The sequence below is a fragment of the Somniosus microcephalus genome, chromosome 3 (assembly GCF_052327205.1).
Source record: "Somniosus microcephalus isolate GS21.2 chromosome 3, FLI_Smic_1.0, whole genome shotgun sequence".
Lineage (NCBI taxonomy): Eukaryota > Metazoa > Chordata > Chondrichthyes > Squaliformes > Somniosidae > Somniosus > Somniosus microcephalus.
In genome coordinates, this window is record NC_140989.1 from 3,344,298 (window position 1) to 3,362,662 (window position 18,365).

General features: G+C 62.2%; 1 protein-coding gene across 1 annotated transcript in view; it reads right to left on the bottom strand.

The window, feature by feature from the left end:
- The window catches only part of LOC147120791 (cathepsin B-like), a 39,051-nt gene extending 21,381 nt beyond the window's left edge, over positions 1-17,670 (bottom strand). The window contains exons 1-2 of the mRNA XM_085978677.1: positions 17,563-17,670; positions 16,947-17,061 (exon numbers count right to left, since the gene is read on the bottom strand). Coding sequence (XP_085834803.1) covers positions 16,947-17,042 — 96 coding nt within the window. The 5' untranslated portion in view covers positions 17,043-17,061; positions 17,563-17,670. The remainder of the gene's footprint in view (positions 1-16,946; positions 17,062-17,562) is intronic.
- Between the last annotated feature and the right edge of the window lie 695 nt (positions 17,671-18,365).

Consider the following 18,365-nt stretch of genomic DNA (forward strand, 5'->3'; position numbering starts at 1 on the left):
CACTCTGCCCAGGGAGAGCTCTGTGCCCAGAGAGAGAGCACTGTGCCCAGAGAGAGAGCACTGTGCCCAGAGAGAGCACTGTGCCCAGAGAGAGAGCACTGTGCCCAGGGAGAGAGCACTGTGCCCAGGGAGAGAGCACAGTGCCCAGGGAGAGCACTGTGCCCAGGGAGAGCACTGTGCCCAGAGAGAGAGCACTGTGCCCAGGGAGAGAGCACTGTGCCCAGGGAGAGAGCACTGTGCCCAGAGAGAGAGCACTGTGCCCAGAGAGAGCACTGTGCCCAGGAAGAGAGCACTGTGCCCAGAGAGAGAGCACTGTGCCCAGAGAGAGCACTGTGCCCAGGGAGAGAGCACTGTGCCCAGAGAGAGCACTGTGCCCAGGGAGAGAGCACTGTGCCCAGGGAGAGAGCACTGTGCCCAGAGAGAGAGCACTGTGCCCAGAGAGAGAGCACTGTGCCCAGAGAGAGAGCACTGTGCCCAGGGAGAGAGCACTGTGCCCAGAGAGAGAGCACTGAGCCCAGAGAGAGAACACTGTGCCCAAAGAGAGAGCACTGTGCCCAGAGAGAGCACTGTGCCCAGTGAGTGCACTGTGCCCAGGGAGACAGCACCCTGCCCAGGGAGAGAGCACTGTGCCCAGAGAGAGAGCACTGTGCCCAGAGAGAGCACTGTGCCCAGGGAGAGAGCACTGTGCCCAGAGAGAGAGCACTGTGCCCAGAGAGAGAGCACTGTGCCCAGGGAGAGAGCACTGTGCCCAGGGAGAGAGCACTGTGCCTAGGGAGAGAGCACTGTGCCCAGGGAGAGAGCACTGTGCCCAGAGAGAGAGCACTGTGCCCAGAGAGAGAGCACTGTGCCCAGAGAGAGCACTGTGCCCAGAGAGAGAGCGCAAGGTGCCCAGAGAGAGAGCACTGTGCCCAGAGACAGAGCACTGTGCCCAGAGAGAGAGCGCAAGGTGCCCAGAGAGAGAGCACTGTGCCCAGAGACAGAGCACTGTGCCCAGGGAGAGAGCACTGTGCCCAGAGAGAGAGCACTGTGCCCAGAGAGAGAGCACTGTGCCCAGAGAGAGCACTGTGCCCAGGGAGAGAGCACTGTGCCCAGAGAGAGAGCACTGTGCCCAGAGAGAGCACTGTGCCCAGGGAGAGAGCACTGTGCCCAGGGAGAGCACTGTGCCCAGAGAGAGAGCACTGTGCCCAGAGAGAGAGCACTGTGCCCAGAGAGAGAGCACTGTGCCCAGAGAGAGCACTGTGCCCAGAGAGAGAGCGCAATGTGCCCAGAGAGAGAGCACTGTGCCCAGAGAGAGAGCACTGTGCCCAGGGAGAGAGCACTGTGACCAGAGAGAGCACTGTGCCCAGAGAGAGCACTGTGCCCAGGGAGAGAGCACTGTGCCCAGAGAGAGAGCACTGTGCCCAGAGAGAGCACTGTGCCCAGGGAGAGAGCACTGTGCCCAGAGAGAGCACTGTGCCCAGAGAGAGCACTGTGCCCAGGGAGAGAGCACTGTGCCCAGAGAGAACACTGTGCCCAGAGAGAGAGCACTGTGCCCAGAGAGAGAGCACAGTGCCCAGGCAGAGAGCACTGTGCCCAGGGAGAGAGCACTGTGCCCAGGCAGAGAGCACTGTGCCCAGGGAGAGAGCAATGTGCCCAGAGAGAGAGCACTGTGCCCAGAGAGAGCACTGTGCCCAGAGAGAGAGCCCTGTGCCCAGAGAGAGCACTGTGCCCAGGCAGAGAGCACTGTGCCCAGGGAGAGAGCGCAGTGCCCAGAGAGAGAGCACTGTGCCCAGGGAGAGAGCACTGTGCCCAGGGAGAGAGCACTCTGCCCAGGGAGAGCTCTGTGCCCAGAGAGAGAGCACTGTGCCCAGAGAGAGAGCACTGTGCCCAGAGAGAGCACTGTGCCCAGAGAGAGAGCACTGTGCCCAGGGAGAGAGCACTGTGCCCAGGGAGAGAGCACAGTGCCCAGGGAGAGAGCACTGTGCCCAGAGAGAGAGCACTGTGCCCAGGGAGAGAGCACTGTGCCCAGGGAGAACACTGTGCCCAGAGAGAGAGCACTGTGCCCAGAGAGAGAGCACAGTGCCCAGAGAGAGCACTGTGCCCAGGGAGAGAGCACTGTGCCCAGGGAGAGAGCACTGTGCCCAGAGAGAGAGCACAGTGCCCAGAGAGAGAGCACTGTGCCCAGAGAGAGCACTGTGCCCAGGAAGAGAGCACTGTGCCCAGGGAGAGAGCACTGTGCCCAGAGAGAGAGCACTGTGCCCAGAGAGAGCACTGTGCCCAGGGAGAGAGCACTGTGCCCAGGCAGAGAGCACTGTGCCCAGGGAGAGAGCACTGTGCCCCGAGAGAGAGCACTGTGCCCAGAGAGAGCACTGTGCCCAGAGAGAGAGCACTGTGCCCAGAGAGAGAGCACTGTGCCCAGAGAGAGCACTGTGCCCAGAGAGAGAGCACTGTGCCCAGGGAGAGAGCACAGTGCCCAGAGAGAGAGCACTGTGCCCAGGGAGAGCTCTGTGCCCAGAGAGAGAGCACTGTGCCCAGGGAGAGAGCACTGTGCCCAGGGAGAGAGCACTCTGCCCAGGGAGAGCTCTGTGCCCAGAGAGAGAGCACTGTGCCCAGAGAGAGAGCACTGTGCCCAGAGAGAGCACTGTGCCCAGAGAGAGAGCACTGTGCCCAGGGAGAGAGCACTGTGCCCAGGGAGAGAGCACAGTGCCCAGGGAGAGCACTGTGCCCAGAGAGAGAGCACTGTGCCCAGGGAGAGAGCACTGTGCCCAGGGAGAGAGCACTGTGCCCAGAGAGAGAGCACTGTGCCCAGAGAGAGCACTGTGCCCAGGAAGAGAGCACTGTGCCCAGAGAGAGAGCACTGTGCCCAGAGAGAGCACTGTGCCCAGGGAGAGAGCACTGTGCCCAGAGAGAGCACTGTGCCCAGGGAGAGAGCACTGTGCCCAGGGAGAGAGCACTGTGCCCAGAGAGAGAGCACTGTGCCCAGAGAGAGAGCACTGTGCCCAGAGAGAGAGCACTGTGCCCAGGGAGAGAGCACTGTGCCCAGAGAGAGAGCACTGAGCCCAGAGAGAGAACACTGTGCCCAAAGAGAGAGCACTGTGCCCAGGGAGAGCACTGTGCCCAGAGAGAGCACTGTGCCCAGTGAGTGCACTGTGCCCAGGGAGACAGCACCCTGCCCAGGGAGAGAGCACTGTGCCCAGAGAGAGAGCACTGTGCCCAGAGAGAGCACTGTGCCCAGGGAGAGAGCACTGTGCCCAGAGAGAGAGCACTGTGCCCAGAGAGAGAGCACTGTGCCCAGGGAGAGAGCACTGTGCCCAGAGAGAGAGCACTGTGCCCAGAGAGAGAGCACTGTGCCTAGGGAGAGAGCACTGTGCCCAGGGAGAGAGCACTTTGCCCAGAGAGAGAGCACTGTGCCCAGAGAGAGAGCACTGTGCCCAGAGAGAGAGCACTGTGCCCAGAGAGAGCACTGTGCCCAGAGAGAGAGCGCAAGGTGCCCAGAGAGAGAGCACTGTGCCCAGAGACAGAGCACTGTGCCCAGGGAGAGAGCACTGTGCCCAGAGAGAGAGCACTGTGCCCAGAGAGAGAGCACTGTGCCCAGAGAGAGCACTGTGCCCAGGGAGAGAGCACTGTGCCCAGAGAGAGAGCACTGTGCCCAGAGAGAGCACTGTGCCCAGGGAGAGAGCACTGTGCCCAGGGAGAGCACTGTGCCCAGAGAGAGAGCACTGTGCCCAGAGAGAGAGCACTGTGCCCAGAGAGAGAGCACTGTGCCCAGAGAGAGCACTGTGCCCAGAGAGAGAGCGCAATGTGCCCAGAGAGAGAGCGCAATGTGCCCAGAGAGAGAGCACTGTGCCCAGAGAGAGAGCACTGTGCCCAGGGAGAGAGCACTGTGCCCAGGGAGAGAGCACTGTGCCCAGAGAGAGAGCACTGTGCCCAGAGAGAGCACTGTGCCCAGGGAGAGAGCACTGTGCCCAGAGAGAGCACTGTGCCCAGAGAGAGCACTGTGCCCAGGGAGAGAGCACTGTGCCCAGAGAGAACACTGTGCCCAGAGAGAGAGCACTGTGCCCAGAGAGAGAGCACAGTGCCCAGAGAGAGCACTGTGCCCAGGGAGAGAGCACTGTGCCCAGGCAGAGAGCACTGTGCCCAGGGAGAGAGCAATGTGCCCAGAGAGAGAGCACTGTGCCCAGAGAGAGCACTGTGCCCAGAGAGAGAGCCCTGTGCCCAGAGAGAGCACTGTGCCCAGGCAGAGAGCACTGTGCCCAGGGAGAGAGCGCAGTGCCCAGAGAGAGAGCACTGTGCCCAGGGAGAGAGCACTGTGCCCAGGGAGAGAGCACTCTGCCCAGGGAGAGCTCTGTGCCCAGAGAGAGAGCACTGTGCCCAGAGAGAGAGCACTGTGCCCAGAGAGAGCACTGTGCCCAGAGAGAGAGCACTGTGCCCAGGGAGAGAGCACTGTGCCCAGGGAGAGAGCACAGTGCCCAGGGAGAGAGCACTGTGCCCAGAGAGAGAGCACTGTGCCCAGGGAGAGAGCACTGTGCCCAGGGAGAGAGCACTGTGCCCAGAGAGAGAGCACTGTGCCCAGAGAGAGCACTGTGCCCAGGAAGAGAGCACTGTGCCCAGAGAGAGAGCACTGTGCCCAGAGAGAGCACTGTGCCCAGGGAGAGAGCACTGTGCCCAGAGAGAGCACTGTGCCCAGGGAGAGAGCACTGTGCCCAGGGAGAGAGCACTGTGCCCAGGGAGAGAGCACTGTGCCCAGAGAGCGAGCACTGTGCCCAGAGAGAGAGCACTGTGCCCAGAGAGAGAGCACTGTGCCCAGAGAGAGAGTACTGTGCCCAGAGAGAGAGCACTGAGCCCAGAGAGAGAGCACTGTGCCCAAAGAGAGAGCACTGTGCCCAGGGAGAGCACTGTGCCCAGAGAGAGAGCACTGTGCCCAGTGAGAGCACTGTGCCCAGGGAGACAGCACTCTGCCCAGGGAGAGAGCACTGTGCCCAGAGAGAGAGCACTGTGCCCAGAGAGAGCACTGTGCCCAGGGAGAGAGCACTGTGCCCAGAGAGAGAGCACTGTGCCCAGAGAGAGAGCACTGTGCCCAGGGAGAGAGCACTGTGCCCAGAGAGAGAGCACTGTGCCCAGGGAGAGAGCACTGTGCCCAGAGAGAGAGCACTGTGCCTAGGGAGAGAGCACTGTGCCCAGGGAGAGAGCACTGTGCCCAGAGAGAGAGCACTGTGCCCAGAGAGAGCACTGTGCCCAGAGAGAGAGCGCAATGTGCCCAGAGAGAGAGCACTGTGCCCAGAGACAGAGCACTGTGCCCAGGGAGAGAGCACTGTGCCCAGAGAGAGAGCACTGTGCCCAGAGAGAGAGCACTGTGCCCAGAGAGAGTACTGTGCCCAGGGAGAGAGCACTGTGCCCAGGGAGAGCACTGTGCCCAGAGAGAGACCACTGTGCCCAGAGAGAGAGCACTGTGCCCAGGGAGAGAGCACTCTGCCCAGAGACAGCACTGTGCCCAGGGAGAGAGCACTGTGCCCAGAGAGAGCACTGTGACCAGAGAGAGCACTGTGCCCAGAGAGAGCACTGTGCCCAGGGAGAGAGCACTGTGCCCAGAGAGAGAGCACTGTGCCCAGGGAGAGAGCACTGTGCCCAGAGAGAGAGCACTGTGCCCAGCGAGAGAGCACTGTGCCCAGGGAGAGAGCACTGTGCCCAGAGAGAGAGCACTGTGCCCAGAGAGAGAGCACTGTGCCCAGAGAGAGAGCACTGTGCCCAGAGAGAGATCACTGTGCCCAGGGAGAGAGCACTGTGCCCAGAGAGAGAGCACTGTGCCAAGAGAGAGATCACTGTGCCCAGGGAGAGAGCACTTTGCCCAGAGAGAGAGCACTGTGCCCAGAGAGAGAGCACTGTGCCCAGAGAGAGATCACTGTGCCCAGAGAGAGCACTGTGCCCAGAGAGAGAGCACTGTGCCCAGAGAGAGAGCACTGTGCCCAGAGAGAGATCACTGTGCCCAGGGAGAGAGCACTGTGCCCAGGCAGAGAGCACTGTGCCCAGAGAGACAGCACTGTGCCCAGAGAGACAGCACTGTGCCCAGAGAGAGAGCACTGTGCCCAGAGAGAGAGCACTGTGCCCAGAGAGAGCACTGTGACCAGAGAGAGAGCACTGTGCCCAGAGACAGAGCACTGTGCCCAGAGAGAGAGCACTGTGCCCAGAGAGCACTGTGCCCAGGGAGAGAGCACTGTGCCCAGGCAGAGAGCACTGTGCCCAGAGAGACAGCACTGTGCCCAGAGAGAGAGCACTGTGCCCAGAGAGAGCCCAGAGAGACAGCACTGTGCCCAGAGAGAGAGCACTGTGCCCAGAGAGAGAGCACTGTGCCCAGAGAGAGGACTGTGCCCAGGCAGAGAGCATTGTGCCCAGGGAGAGAGCACTGTGCGCAGAGAGAGAGCACTGTGCCCAGAGAGAGCACTGTGCCCAGAGAGAGAGCACTGTGCCCAGAGAGAGCACTGTGCCCAGAGAGAGCACTGTGCCCAGAGAGAGAGCACTGTGCCCAGGGAGAGAGCACTGTGCCCAGGCAGAGAGCACTGTGCCCAGGGAGAGAGCACTGTGCCCAGGGAGAGAGCCCTGTGCCCAGGGAGAGCTCTGTGCCCAGAGAGAGCACTGTGCACAGAGAGAGAGCACTGTTCCCAGGGAGAGCTCTGTGCCCAGAGAGAGAGCACTGTGCCCAGGGAGAGAGCCCTGTGCCCAGGGAGAGAGCACTGTGCCCAGGGAGAGCACTGTGCCCAGAGAGAGCACTGTGCCCAGAGAGAGAGCACTGTGCCTAGAGAGAGCACTGTGCCCAGAGAGAGAGCACTGTGCCCAGGGAGAGAGCACTGTGCCCAGGGAGAGAGCACAGTGCCCAGGGAGAGAGCACTGTGCCCAGAGAGAGAGCACTGTGCCCAGGGAGAGAGCACTGTGCCCAGAGAGAGAGCACTGTGCCCAGAGAGAGCACTGTGCCCAGGGAGAGAGCACTGCGCCCAGAGAGAGAGCACTGTGCCCAGAGAGAGCACTGTGCCCAGGGAGAGAGCACTGTGCCCAGAGAGAGAGCACTGTGCCCAGAGAGAGCACTGTGGCCAGGGAGAGAGCACTGTGCCCAGAGAGAGCACTGTGCCCAGGGAGAGAGCACTGTGCCCAGAGAGCACTGTGCCCAGAGAGAGAGCACTGTGCCCAGAGAGAGAGCACTGTGCCCAGAGAGAGAGCACTGTGCCCAGAGAGAGAGCACTGTGCCCAGGGAGAGAGCACTGTGCCCAGAGAGCACTGAGCCCAGAGAGAGAGCACTGTGCCCAAAGAGAGAGCACTGTGCCCAGGGAGAGCACTGTGCCCAGAGAGAGAGCACTGTGCCCAGTGAGAGCACTGTGCCCAGGGAGACAGCACTCTGCCCAGGGAGAGAGCACTGTGCCCAGAGAGAGAGCACTGTGCCCAGAGAGAGAGCACTGTGCCCAGAGAGAGAGCACTGTGCCCAGAGAGAGCACTGTGCCCAGGGAGAGAGCACTGTGCCCAGAGAGAGAGCACTGTGCCCAGAGAGAGAGCACTGTGCCCAGAGAGAGAGCACTGTGCCCAGGGAGAGAGCACTGTGCCCAGAGAGAGAGCACTGTGCCTAGGGAGAGAGCACTGTGCCCAGGGAGAGAGCACTGTGCCCAGAGAGAGAGCACTGTGCCCAGAGAGAGAGCACTGTGCCCAGAGAGAGCACTGTGCCCAGAGAGAGAGCGCAATGTGCCCAGAGAGAGAGCACTGTGCCCAGAGAGAGAGCACTGTGCCCAGGGAGAGAGCACTGTGCCCAGAGAGAGAGCACTGTGCCCAGAGCGAGAGCACTGTGCCCAGAGAGAGCACTGTGCCCAGGGAGAGAGCACTGTGCCCAGAGAGAGAGCACTGTGCACAGAGAGAGAGCACTGTGCCCAGAGAGAGCACTGTGCCCAGAGAGAGCACTGTGCCCAGGGAGAGAGCACTGTGCCCAGGGAGAGCACTGTGCCCAGAGAGAGAGCAGTGTGCCCAGAGAGAGAGCACTGTGCCCAGGGAGAGAGCACTCTGCCCAGAGACAGCACTGTGCCCAGGGAGAGAGCACTGTGACCAGAGAGAGCACTGTGCCCAGAGAGAGCACTGTGCCCAGGGAGAGAGCACTGTGCCCAGAGAGAGAGCACTGTGCCCAGGGAGAGAGCACTGTGCCCAGAGAGAGAGCACTGTGCCCAGAGAGAGAGCACTGTGCCCAGGGAGAGAGCACTGTGCCCAGAGAGAGAGCACTGTGCCCAGAGAGAGAGCACTGTGCCCAGAGAGAGAGCACTGTCCCCAGAGAGAGATCACTGTGCCCAGGGAGAGAGCACTGTGCCCAGAGAGAGAGCACTGTGCCCAGAGAGAGATCACTGTGCCCAGGGAGAGAGCACTGTGCCCAGAGAGAGAGCACTGTGCCCAGAGAGAGAGCACTGTGCCCAGAGAGAGAGCACTGTGCCCAGAGAGAGATCACTGTGCCCAGAGAGAGCACTGTGCCCAGAGAGAGAGCACTGTGGCCAGAGAGAGAGCACTGTGCCCAGAGAGAGATCACTATGCCCAGGGAGAGAGCACTGTGCCCAGGCAGAGAGCACTGTGCCCAGAGAGAGAGCACTGTGCCCAGAGAGAGAGCACTGTGCCCAGAGAGAGAGCACTGTGCCCAGAGAGAGCACTGTGACCAGAGAGAGAGCACTGTGCCCAGAGAGAGAGCACTGTGCCCAGAGAGAGAGCACTGTGCCCAGAGAGCACTGCGCCCAGGGAGAGAGCACTGTGCCCAGGCAGCGAGCACTGTGCCCAGAGAGACAGCACTGTGCCCAGAGAGAGAGCACTGTGCCCAGAGAGAGAGCACTGTGCCCAGAGAGAGCACTGTGCCCAGGCAGAGTGCACTGTGCCCAGGGAGAGAGCACTGTGCCCAGAGAGAGAGCACTGTGCCCAGAGAGAGCACTGTGCCCAGAGAGAGAGCACTGTGCCCAGAGAGAGCACTGTGCCCAGAGAGAGAGCACTGTGCCCAGGGAGAGAGCACTGTGCCCAGGCAGAGAGCACTGTGCCCAGGCAGAGAGCACTGTGCCCAGGGAGAGAGCACAGTGCCCAGAGAGAGAGCACTGTGCCCAGGGAGAGCTCTGTGCCCAGAGAGAGAGCACTGTGCCCAGGGAGAGAGCACTGTGCCCAGGGAGAGAGCACTGTGCCCAGGGAGAGCTCTGTGCCCAGAGAGAGAGCACTGTGCCCAGAGAGAGAGCACTGTGCCCAGAGAGAGCACTGTGCCCAGAGAGAGAGCACTGTGCCCAGGGAGAGAGCACTGTGCCCAGGGAGAGAGCACAGTGCCCAGGGAGAGAGCACTGTGCCCAGAGAGAGAGCACTGTGCCCAGGGACAGAGCACTGTGCCCAGGGAGAGAGCACTGTGCCCAGGGAGAGAGCACTGTGCCCAGAGAGAGAGCACTGTGCCCAGAGAGAGCACTGTGCCCAGGGAGAGAGCACTGTGCCCAGAGAGAGCACTGTGCCCAGGGAGAGAGCACTGTGCCCAGGGAGAGAGCACTGTGCCCAGAGAGAGAGCACTGTGCCCAGAGAGAGAGCACTGTGCCCAGAGAGAGAGCACTGTGCCCAGGGAGAGAGCACTGTGCCCAGAGAGAGAGCACTGAGCCCAGAGAGAGAGCACTGTGCCCAAAGAGAGAGCACTGTGCCCAGGGAGAGCACTGTGCCCAGAGAGAGAGCACTGTGCCCAGTGAGAGCACTGTGCCCAGGGAGACAGCACTCTGCCCAGGGAGAGAGCACTGTGCCCAGAGAGAGAGCACTGTGCCCAGAGAGAGCACTGTGCCCAGGGAGAGAGCACTGTGCCCAGAGAGAGAGCACTGTGCCCAGAGACAGAGCACTGTGCCCAGGGAGAGAGCACTGTGCCCAGAGAGAGAGCACTGTGCCCAGGGAGAGAGCACTGTGCCCAGAGAGAGAGCACTGTGCCTAGGGAGAGAGCACTGTGCCCAGGGAGAGAGCACTGTGCCCAGAGAGAGAGCACTGTGCCCAGAGAGAGAGCACTGTGCCCAGAGAGAGCACTGTGCCCAGAGAGAGAGCGCAATGTGCCCAGAGAGAGAGCACTGTGCCCAGAGAGAGAGCACTGTGCCCAGGGAGAGAGCACTGTGCCCAGAGAGATAGCACTGTGCCCAGAGAGAGAGCACTGTGCCCAGAGAGAGCACTGTGCCCAGGGAGAGAGCACTGTGCCCAGAGAGAGAGCACTGTGCCCAGAGAGAGAGCACTGTGCCCAGAGAGAGCACTGTGCCCAGGGAGAGAGCACTGTGCCCAGGGAGAGCACTGTGCCCAGAGAGAGAGCACTGTGCCCAGAGAGAGAGCACTGTGCCCAGGGAGAGAGCACTCTGCCCAGAGACAGCACTGTGCCCAGGGAGAGAGCACTGTGCCCAGAGAGAGCACTGTGACCAGAGAGAGCACTGTGCCCAGAGAGAGCACTGTGCCCAGGGAGAGAGCACTGTGCCCAGAGAGAGAGCACTGTGCCCAGGGAGAGAGCACTGTGCCCAGAGAGAGAGCACTGTGCCCAGAGAGAGAGCACTGTGCCCAGGGAGAGAGCACTGTGCCCAGAGAGAGAGCACTGTGCCCAGAGAGAGAGCACTGTGCCCAGAGAGAGATCACTGTGCCCAGGGAGAGAGCACTGTGCCCAGGGAGAGAGCACTGTGCCCAGAGAGAGATCACTGTGCCCAGGGAGAGAGCACTGTGCCCAGAGAGAGAGCACTGTGCCCAGAGAGAGAGCACTGTGCCCAGAGAGAGATCACTGTGCCCAGAGAGAGCACTGTGCCCAGAGAGAGAGCACTGTGCCCAGAGAGAGAGCACTGAGCCCAGAGAGAGATCACTGTGCCCAGGGAGAGAGCACTGTGCCCAGGCAGAGAGCACTGTGCCCAGAGAGACAGCACTGTGCCCAGAGAGAGAGCACTGTGCCCAGAGAGAGAGCACTGTGCCCAGGGAGAGAGCTCTGTGCCCAGGGAGAGAGCACTGTGCCCAGAGAGAGAGCACTGTGCCCAGAGAGAGAGCACTGTGCCCAGAGAGAGAGCACTGTGCCCAGAGAGAGAGCACTGTGCCCAGAGAGAGGGCACTGTGCCCAGAGAGAGAGCACTGTGCCCAGAGAGAGAGCACTGTGCCCAGAGAGAGAGCACTGTGCCCAGAGAGAGAGCACTGTGCCCAGAGAGAGCACTGTGCCCAGAGAGAGAGCACTGTGCCCAGGGAGAGTGCACTGTGCCCACAGAGAGCACTGTGCCCAGAGAGAGAGCACTGTGCCCAGAGAGAGAGCACTGTGCCCAGGGAGAGAGCACTGTGCCCAGAGAGAGAGCACTGTGCCCAGGGAGAGAGCATTGTGCCCAGAGAGAGAGCACTGTGCCCAGAGAGAGCACTGTGCCCAGAGAGAGAGCACTGCGCCCAGAGAGAGAGCACTGTGCCCAGAGAGAGAGCACTGTGCCTAGAGAGAGAGCACTGTGCCCAGGGAGAGAGCACTGTGCCCAGAGAGAGAGCACTGTGCCCAGAGAGAGAGCACTGTGCCCAGAGAGAGAGCACTGTGCCCAGAGAGAGAGCACTGTGCCCTGAGAGAGCATTGTGCCCAGGGAGAGAGCACTGTGCCCAGAGAGAGCACTGTGCCCAGAGAGAGCACTGTGCCCAGAGAGAGAGCACTGTGCCCAGAGAGAGAGCACTGTGCCCAGAGAGAGAGCACTGTGCCCAGAGAGAGCACTGTGCCCAGGGAGAGAGCACTGTGCCCAGAGAGAGAGCACTGTGCCCAGAGAGAGAGCACTGTGCCCATGGAGAGAGAACTGTGCCCAGAGAGAGCACTGTGCCCAGAGAGAGAGCACTGCGCCCAGGCAGACAGCACTCTGCCCAGGGAGAGAGCACTGTGCCCAGGGAGAGAGCACTGTGCCCAGAGAGAGAGCACTGTGCCCAGAGAGAGCACTGTGCCCATGCAGAGAGCACTGTGACCAGGGAGAGCACTGTGCCCAGAGAGAGAGCACTGTGCCCAGAGAGAGCACTGTGCCCAGAGAGCACTGTGCCCAGGGAGAGAGCACTATGCCCAGAGAGAGAGCACTGTGCCCAGAGAGAGAGCACTGTGCCGAGAGAGAGAGCACTGTGCCCAGGGAGAGCACTGTGCCCAGAGAGAGCACTGTGCCCAGAGAGAGAGCACTGTTTCCAGGGAGAGAGCACTGTGCCCAGGGAGACAGCACTGTGCCCAGAGAGAGAGCACTGTGCCCAGAGAGAACTGTGCCCAGGGAGAGAGCACTGTGCCCAGGGAGAGAGCACTGTGCCCAGAGAAAGAGCACTGTGCCCAGGGAGAGAGCACTGTGCCCAGAGAGAGAACTGTGCCCAGAGAGAGAGCACTGTGCCCAGAGAGAGCACTGTGCCCAGAGAGAGCACTGTGCCCAGAGAGAGGACTGTGCCCAGAGAGAGCACTGTGCCCAGAGAGAGAGCACTGTGCCCAGGGAGAGAGCACAGTGCCCAGAGAGAGAGCACTGTGCCCAGGGAGAGAGCACTGTGCCTAGACAGAGAGCACTTTGCCCAGAGAGAGAGCACTGTGCCCAGGCAGAGAGCACTGTGCCCAGAGAGAGCACTGTGCCCAGAGAGAGCACTGTGCCCAGAGAGAGAGCACAGTGCCCAGAGAGAGAGCACTGTGCCCAGGGAGAGAGCACTGTGCCTAGACAGAGAGCACTTTGCCCAGAGAGAGAGCACTGTGCCCAGGCAGAGAGCACTGTGCCCAGAGAGAGCACTGTGCCCAGAGAGAGCACTGTGCCCAGAGAGAGAGCACTGTGCCCAGAGAGAGAGCACTGTGCCCAGGGAGAGAGCACTGTGCCAAGGGAGAGAGCACTGTGCCCAGAGAGCACTGTGCCCAGGGAGAGCACTGTGCCCAGAGAGAGCACTGTGCCCAGGGAGAGAGCACTGTGCCCAGGGAGAGCACTGTGCCCAGAGAGAGAGCACTGTGCCCAGAGAGAGAGCACTGTGCCCAAGGAGAGCGCTGTGCCCAGAGAGAGAGCACTGTGCTCAGAGAGAGCACTGTGCCCAGAGAGAGCGCACTGTGCCCAGAGAGAGAGCACTGTGCCCAGAGAGAGAGCACTGTGCCCAGGGAGAGAGCACTGTGCCCAGAGAGAGAGCACTGCGCCCAGAGAGAGAGCACTGTGCCCAGAGAGAGAGCACTGTGCCCAGAGAGAGAGCACTGTGCCCAGAGAGAGAGCACTGTGCCCAGGGAGAGAGCACTGTGCCCAGGGAGAGAGCACTGTGCCCAGGGAGAGCACTGTGCCCAGGGAGAGCACTGTGCCCAGAGATAGAGCACTGTGCCCAGAGAGAGCACTGTACCCAGAGAGAGCACTGTGCCCAGAGAGAGCACTGTGCCCAGAGAGAGAGCACTGTGCCCAGAGAGAGAGCACTGTGCCCAGGGAGAGCACCGTGCCCAGAGATAGAGCACTGTGCCCAGAGAGAGAGCACTGTGCCCAGAGAGAGCGCACTGTGCCCAGAGAGAGAGCACTGTGCCCAGAGAGAGAGCACTGTGCCCAGGGAGAGAGCACTGTGCCCAGAGAGAGAGCACTGCGCCCAGAGAGAGAGCACTGTGCCCAGAGAGAGAGCACTGTGCCCAGAGAGAGAGCACTGTGCCCAGAGAGAGAGCACTGTGCCCAGGGAGAGAGCACTGTGCCCAGAGAGAGAGCACTGTGCCCAGAGAGAGAGCACTGTGCCCAGGGAGAGAGCACTGTGCCCAGAGAGAGAGCACTGTGCCCAGAGAGAGAGCACTGTGCCCAGGGAGAGAGCACTGTGCCCAGGGAGAGAGCACTGTGCCCAGGGAGAGAGCACTGTGCCCAGGGAGAGAGCACTGTGCCCAGAGAGAGCACTGTGCCCAGAGAGAGCACTGTGCCCAGGGAGAGAGCACTGTGCCCAGGGAGAGAGCACTGCGCCCAGAGAGAGAGCACTGCGCCCAGAGAGAGAGCACTGTGCCCAGGGAGAGAGCACTGTGCCCAGAAAGAGCACTGTGCCCAGGGAGAGAGCACTGTGCCCAGAGAGAGAGCACTGTGCCCAGGGAGAGAGCACTGTGCCCAGAGAGAGAGCACTGTGGCCAGAAAGAGCACTGTGCCCAGAGAGAGAGCACTGTGCCCAGAGAGAGCACTGCGCCCAGGGAGAGAGCACTGTGCCCAGAGAGAGCACTGTGTCCAGAGAGAGCACTGTGCCCAGAGAGAGAGCACTGTGCCCAGAGAGAGAGCACTGTGCCCAGGGAGAGAGCACTGTGCCCACAGAGAGAACTGTGCCCAGAGAGAGCACTGTGCCCAGAGAGAGAGCACTGTGCCCAGAGAGAGCACTGTGCCCAGAGAGAGCACTGTGCCCAGAGAGAGCACTGTGCCCAGAGAGAGAGCACTGTGCCCAGGGAGACAGCACTGTGCCCAGAGAGAGCACTGTGCCCAGAGAGAGAGCACTGTGCCCAGGGAGAGAGCACTGTGCCCAGAGAGAGAGCACTGTGCCCAGAGAGAGCACTGTGCCCAGGGAGAGAGCACTGTGCCCAGGGAGAGAGCACTGTGCCCAGAGTGAGCACTGTGCCCAGGGAGAGAGCACTGTGCCCAGAGAGAGAGCACTGTGCCCAGAGAGAGCACTGTGCCCAGGGAGAGAGCACTGTGCCCAGAGTGAGCACTGTGCCCAGGGAGAGAGCACTGTGCCCAGAGAGAGAGCACTGTGCCCAGAGAGAGCACTGTGCCCAGGGAGAGAGCACTGTGCCCAGAGAGAGCACTGTGCCCAGGGAGAGAGCACTGTGCCCAGGGAGAGAGCACTGTGCCCAGGGAGAGAGCACTGTGCCCAGAGAGAGAGCACTGTGCCCAGAGAGAGCACTGTGCCCAGAGAGAGCACTGTGCCCAGAGAGAGAGCACTGTGCCCAGAGAGAGAGCACTGTGCCCAGGGAGAGAGCACTGTGCCCAGAGAGAGAGCACTGTGCCCAGAGAGAGCACTGTGCCCAGGGAGAGAGCACTGTGCCCAGAGAGAGCACTGTGCCCAGGGAGAGAGCACTGTGCCCAGGGAGAGAGCACTGTGCCCAGAGAGAGAGCACTGTGCCCAGAGAGAGAGCACTGTGCCCAGGAGAGAGCACTGTGCCCAGGGAGAGAGCACTGTGCCCAGGGAGAGAGCACTGTGCCCAGAGAGAGAGCACTGTGCCCAGAGAGAGAGCACTGTGCCCAGAGAGAGAGCACTGTGCCCAGAGAGATCACTGTGCCCAGAGAGAGCACTGTGCCCAGAGAGAGAGCACTGTGCCCAGAGAGAGCACTGTGCCCAGAGAGAGCGCACTGTGCCCAGAGAGAGAGCACTGTGCCCAGAGAGAGAGCACTGTGCCCAGGGAGAGAGCACTGTGCCCAGAGAGAGAGCACTGTGCCCAGAGAGAGAGCACTGTGCCCAGAGAGAGAGCACTGTGCCCAGAGAGAGAGCACTGTGCCTAGAGAGAGAGCACTGTGCCCAGAGAGAGAGCACTGTGCCCAGAGAGAGAGCACTGTGCCCAGGGAGAGAGCACTGTGCCCAGGGAGAGAGCACTGTGCCCAGGGAGAGAGCACTGTGCCCAGAGAGAGAGCACTGTGCCCAGAGAGAGAGCACTGTGCCCAGGGAGAGAGCACTGTGCCCAGAGAGAGAGCACTGTGCCCAGAGAGAGCACTGTGCCCAGAGAGTGAGCACTGTGCCCAGGGAGGGAGCACTGTGCCCAGGGAGAGAGCACTGTGCCCAGAGAGAGAGCACTGTGCCCAGGGAGAGAGCACTGTGCCCAGGGAGAGAGCACTGTGCCCAGGGAGAGAGCACTGTGCCCAGAGAGAGAGCACTGTGCCCAGAGAGAGAGCACTGTGCCCAGAGAGAGAGCACTGTGCCCAGAGAGAGAGCACTGTGCCCAGAGAGAGAGCACTGTGCCCAGGGAGAGAGCACTGTGCCCAGAGAGAGAGCACTGTGCCCAGAGAGAGCACTGTGCCCAGAGAGAGCACTGTGCCCAGGGAGAGAGCACTGTGCCCAGAGAGAGAGCACTGTGCCCAGAGAGAGAGCACTGTGCCCAGAGAGAGAGCACTGTGCCCAGAGAGAGAGCACTGTGCCCAGAGAGAGAGCACTGTGCCCAGGGAGAGCACTGTGCCCAGAGAGAGAGCACTGTGCCCAGAGAGAGCACTGTGCCCAGAGAGAGCACTGTGCCCAGAGAGAGAGCACTGTGCCCAGGGAGAGAGCACTGTGCCCAGAGAGAGCACTGTGCCCAGAGAGAGAGCACTGTGCCCAGGGAGAGAGCACTGTGCCCAGAGAGAGCACTGTGCCCAGAGAGAGCACTGTGCCCAGGGAGAGAGCACTGTGCCCAGAGAGAGCACTGTGCCCAGAGAGAGAGCATTGTGCCCAGGGAGAGCACTGTGCCCAGAGAGATAGCACTGTGCCCAGAGAGAGAGCACTGTGCCCAGAGAGAGAGCACTGTGCCCAGAGAGAGCACTGTGCCCAGAGAGAGAGCACTGTGCCCAGGGAGAGAGCACTGTGCCCAGAGAGAGAGCACTGTGCCCAGAGAGAGCACTGTGCCCAGGGAGAGCACTGTGCCCAGGGAGAGAGCACTGTGCCCAGAGAGAGTGCACTGTGCCCAGAGAGAGAGCACTGTGCCCAGGGAGAGAGCACTGTGCCCAGAGAGAGCACTGTGCCCAGAGAGAGCACTGTGCCCAGAGAGAGCACTGTGCCCAGAGAGAGAGCACTGTGCCCAGGGAGAGAGCACTGTGCCCAGAGAGAGAGCACTGTGCCCAGAGAGAGCACTGTGCCCAGGGAGAGAGCACTGTGCCCAGAGAGAGAGCACTGTGCCCAGAGAGAGCACTGTGCCCAGAGAGAGAGCACTGTGCCCAGAGAGAGAGCACTGTGCCCAGGGAGAGAGCACTGTGCCCAGAGAGAGAACACTGTGCCCAGGGAGACTGAAGGGCAGCTGGAAATTAGAAGGACCCACGTGATAAAGGTGAGTGTGACAGCTGCAGTCTACGGAACTCCTTCCTTACCCAGCATGATCCACACGATCCCTGGTCACGGATCTCCTTGATGGTTGGACAATCCGGCCACTGCTCCCGGGCATCAAAGCTTTTCGGTAGGTTCATCACGGTGACACTCTGAGACCTGTCACAGGGGAAAGGACCAATCAGAAACACTTGCCCTTCCGTGTTGTGCCTCTCCCCCACACACCCTCCCCTCCCCCACACCCTCCCCCTCACCTCCCCCACACCCTCCCCCACACCCACCCCTCCCCCTCCCCCACACCCTCCCCCTCCCCCCACACCCTCCCCCTCTTCCCCCCACCTCCTCTCCCACACCCTCCTCCCCCCCACACCCTCCCCCTCCCCCATACGCTCCCCCTCTTCCCCCCTCCCCCTCACCCCCCTCCCCCACACCCACTCCCTCCCCCACACACTCCCCCACATCCTACTCCCCCCTCCCCCTCCTCCTTACCCCTCCCCCCACCCTCCCCCTCTCCCCACACCTTCCCCCTCTCCCCACACCCTCCGCCTCCCCCCCACACCCTCCCCCCCACCCCCTCTCTATCCCCCACCCCCATCCTCCCCCACACCTTCCCCTCCCCCACCCCCTTCCCCCTCCCCCACACCCTCCCCCTCCCCTCACCGCAGGGGCAGTCTGGGTCCATTCAGGAAGGTCCACAAAGACGCTTCACGAAGCTGAAAGGAACATTCCGGAAATTCTGACCAGCCTGAAAAACAAGGTCAAGAAAAAAACAGGTTCTTCAACTGACCGACACTGACCCCCGCCCCCGGACACTGACCCCTGACCCCTCCGGACACTGACCCCCCCAGATACTGACCCCTGACCCACCCCCCCCCGGACACTGACCCCTGACTCCCCCGGACACTGACCCCCCCAGACACTGACCCCCCCCCCCCCCCCCGGACACTGACCCCTGACCCCCGGACACTGACCCCTGACCCCCCGGACACTGACCCCTGACCCCCCCCCCACCCCACCCACCCGGACACTGACCCCCCCAGGACACTGACCCCCCAGGACACTGACCCCCCCCACCGGTCATTGACCCCCCCACCGGACACTGACCCCCCCGGACACTGACCACTGACCACCCCCCCCCGGACAGTGACCCCCCCTGGACACTGACCCCCCCCCCAGACACTGACCCCTGACCCCTGACCACCCCCCCCCCCCGGGCACTGGTCCCCCCTCCGGACACTGACCCCCCCCGGACACTGCCCCCCCTGGACACTGACCCCTGACCCCCCCAGACACTGACCCCCCCCAGACACTGACCCCTGACCCCCCCCCCCGGACACTGGTCCCCCCCCCGGACAATGACCCCCCCGGACATTGACCTCCCCGGACACTGACCCTGACCACCCCCGGACACTGACCCCCCACGGGCACTGACCCCTGACCCCCCCAGACACTGACCCCCACCT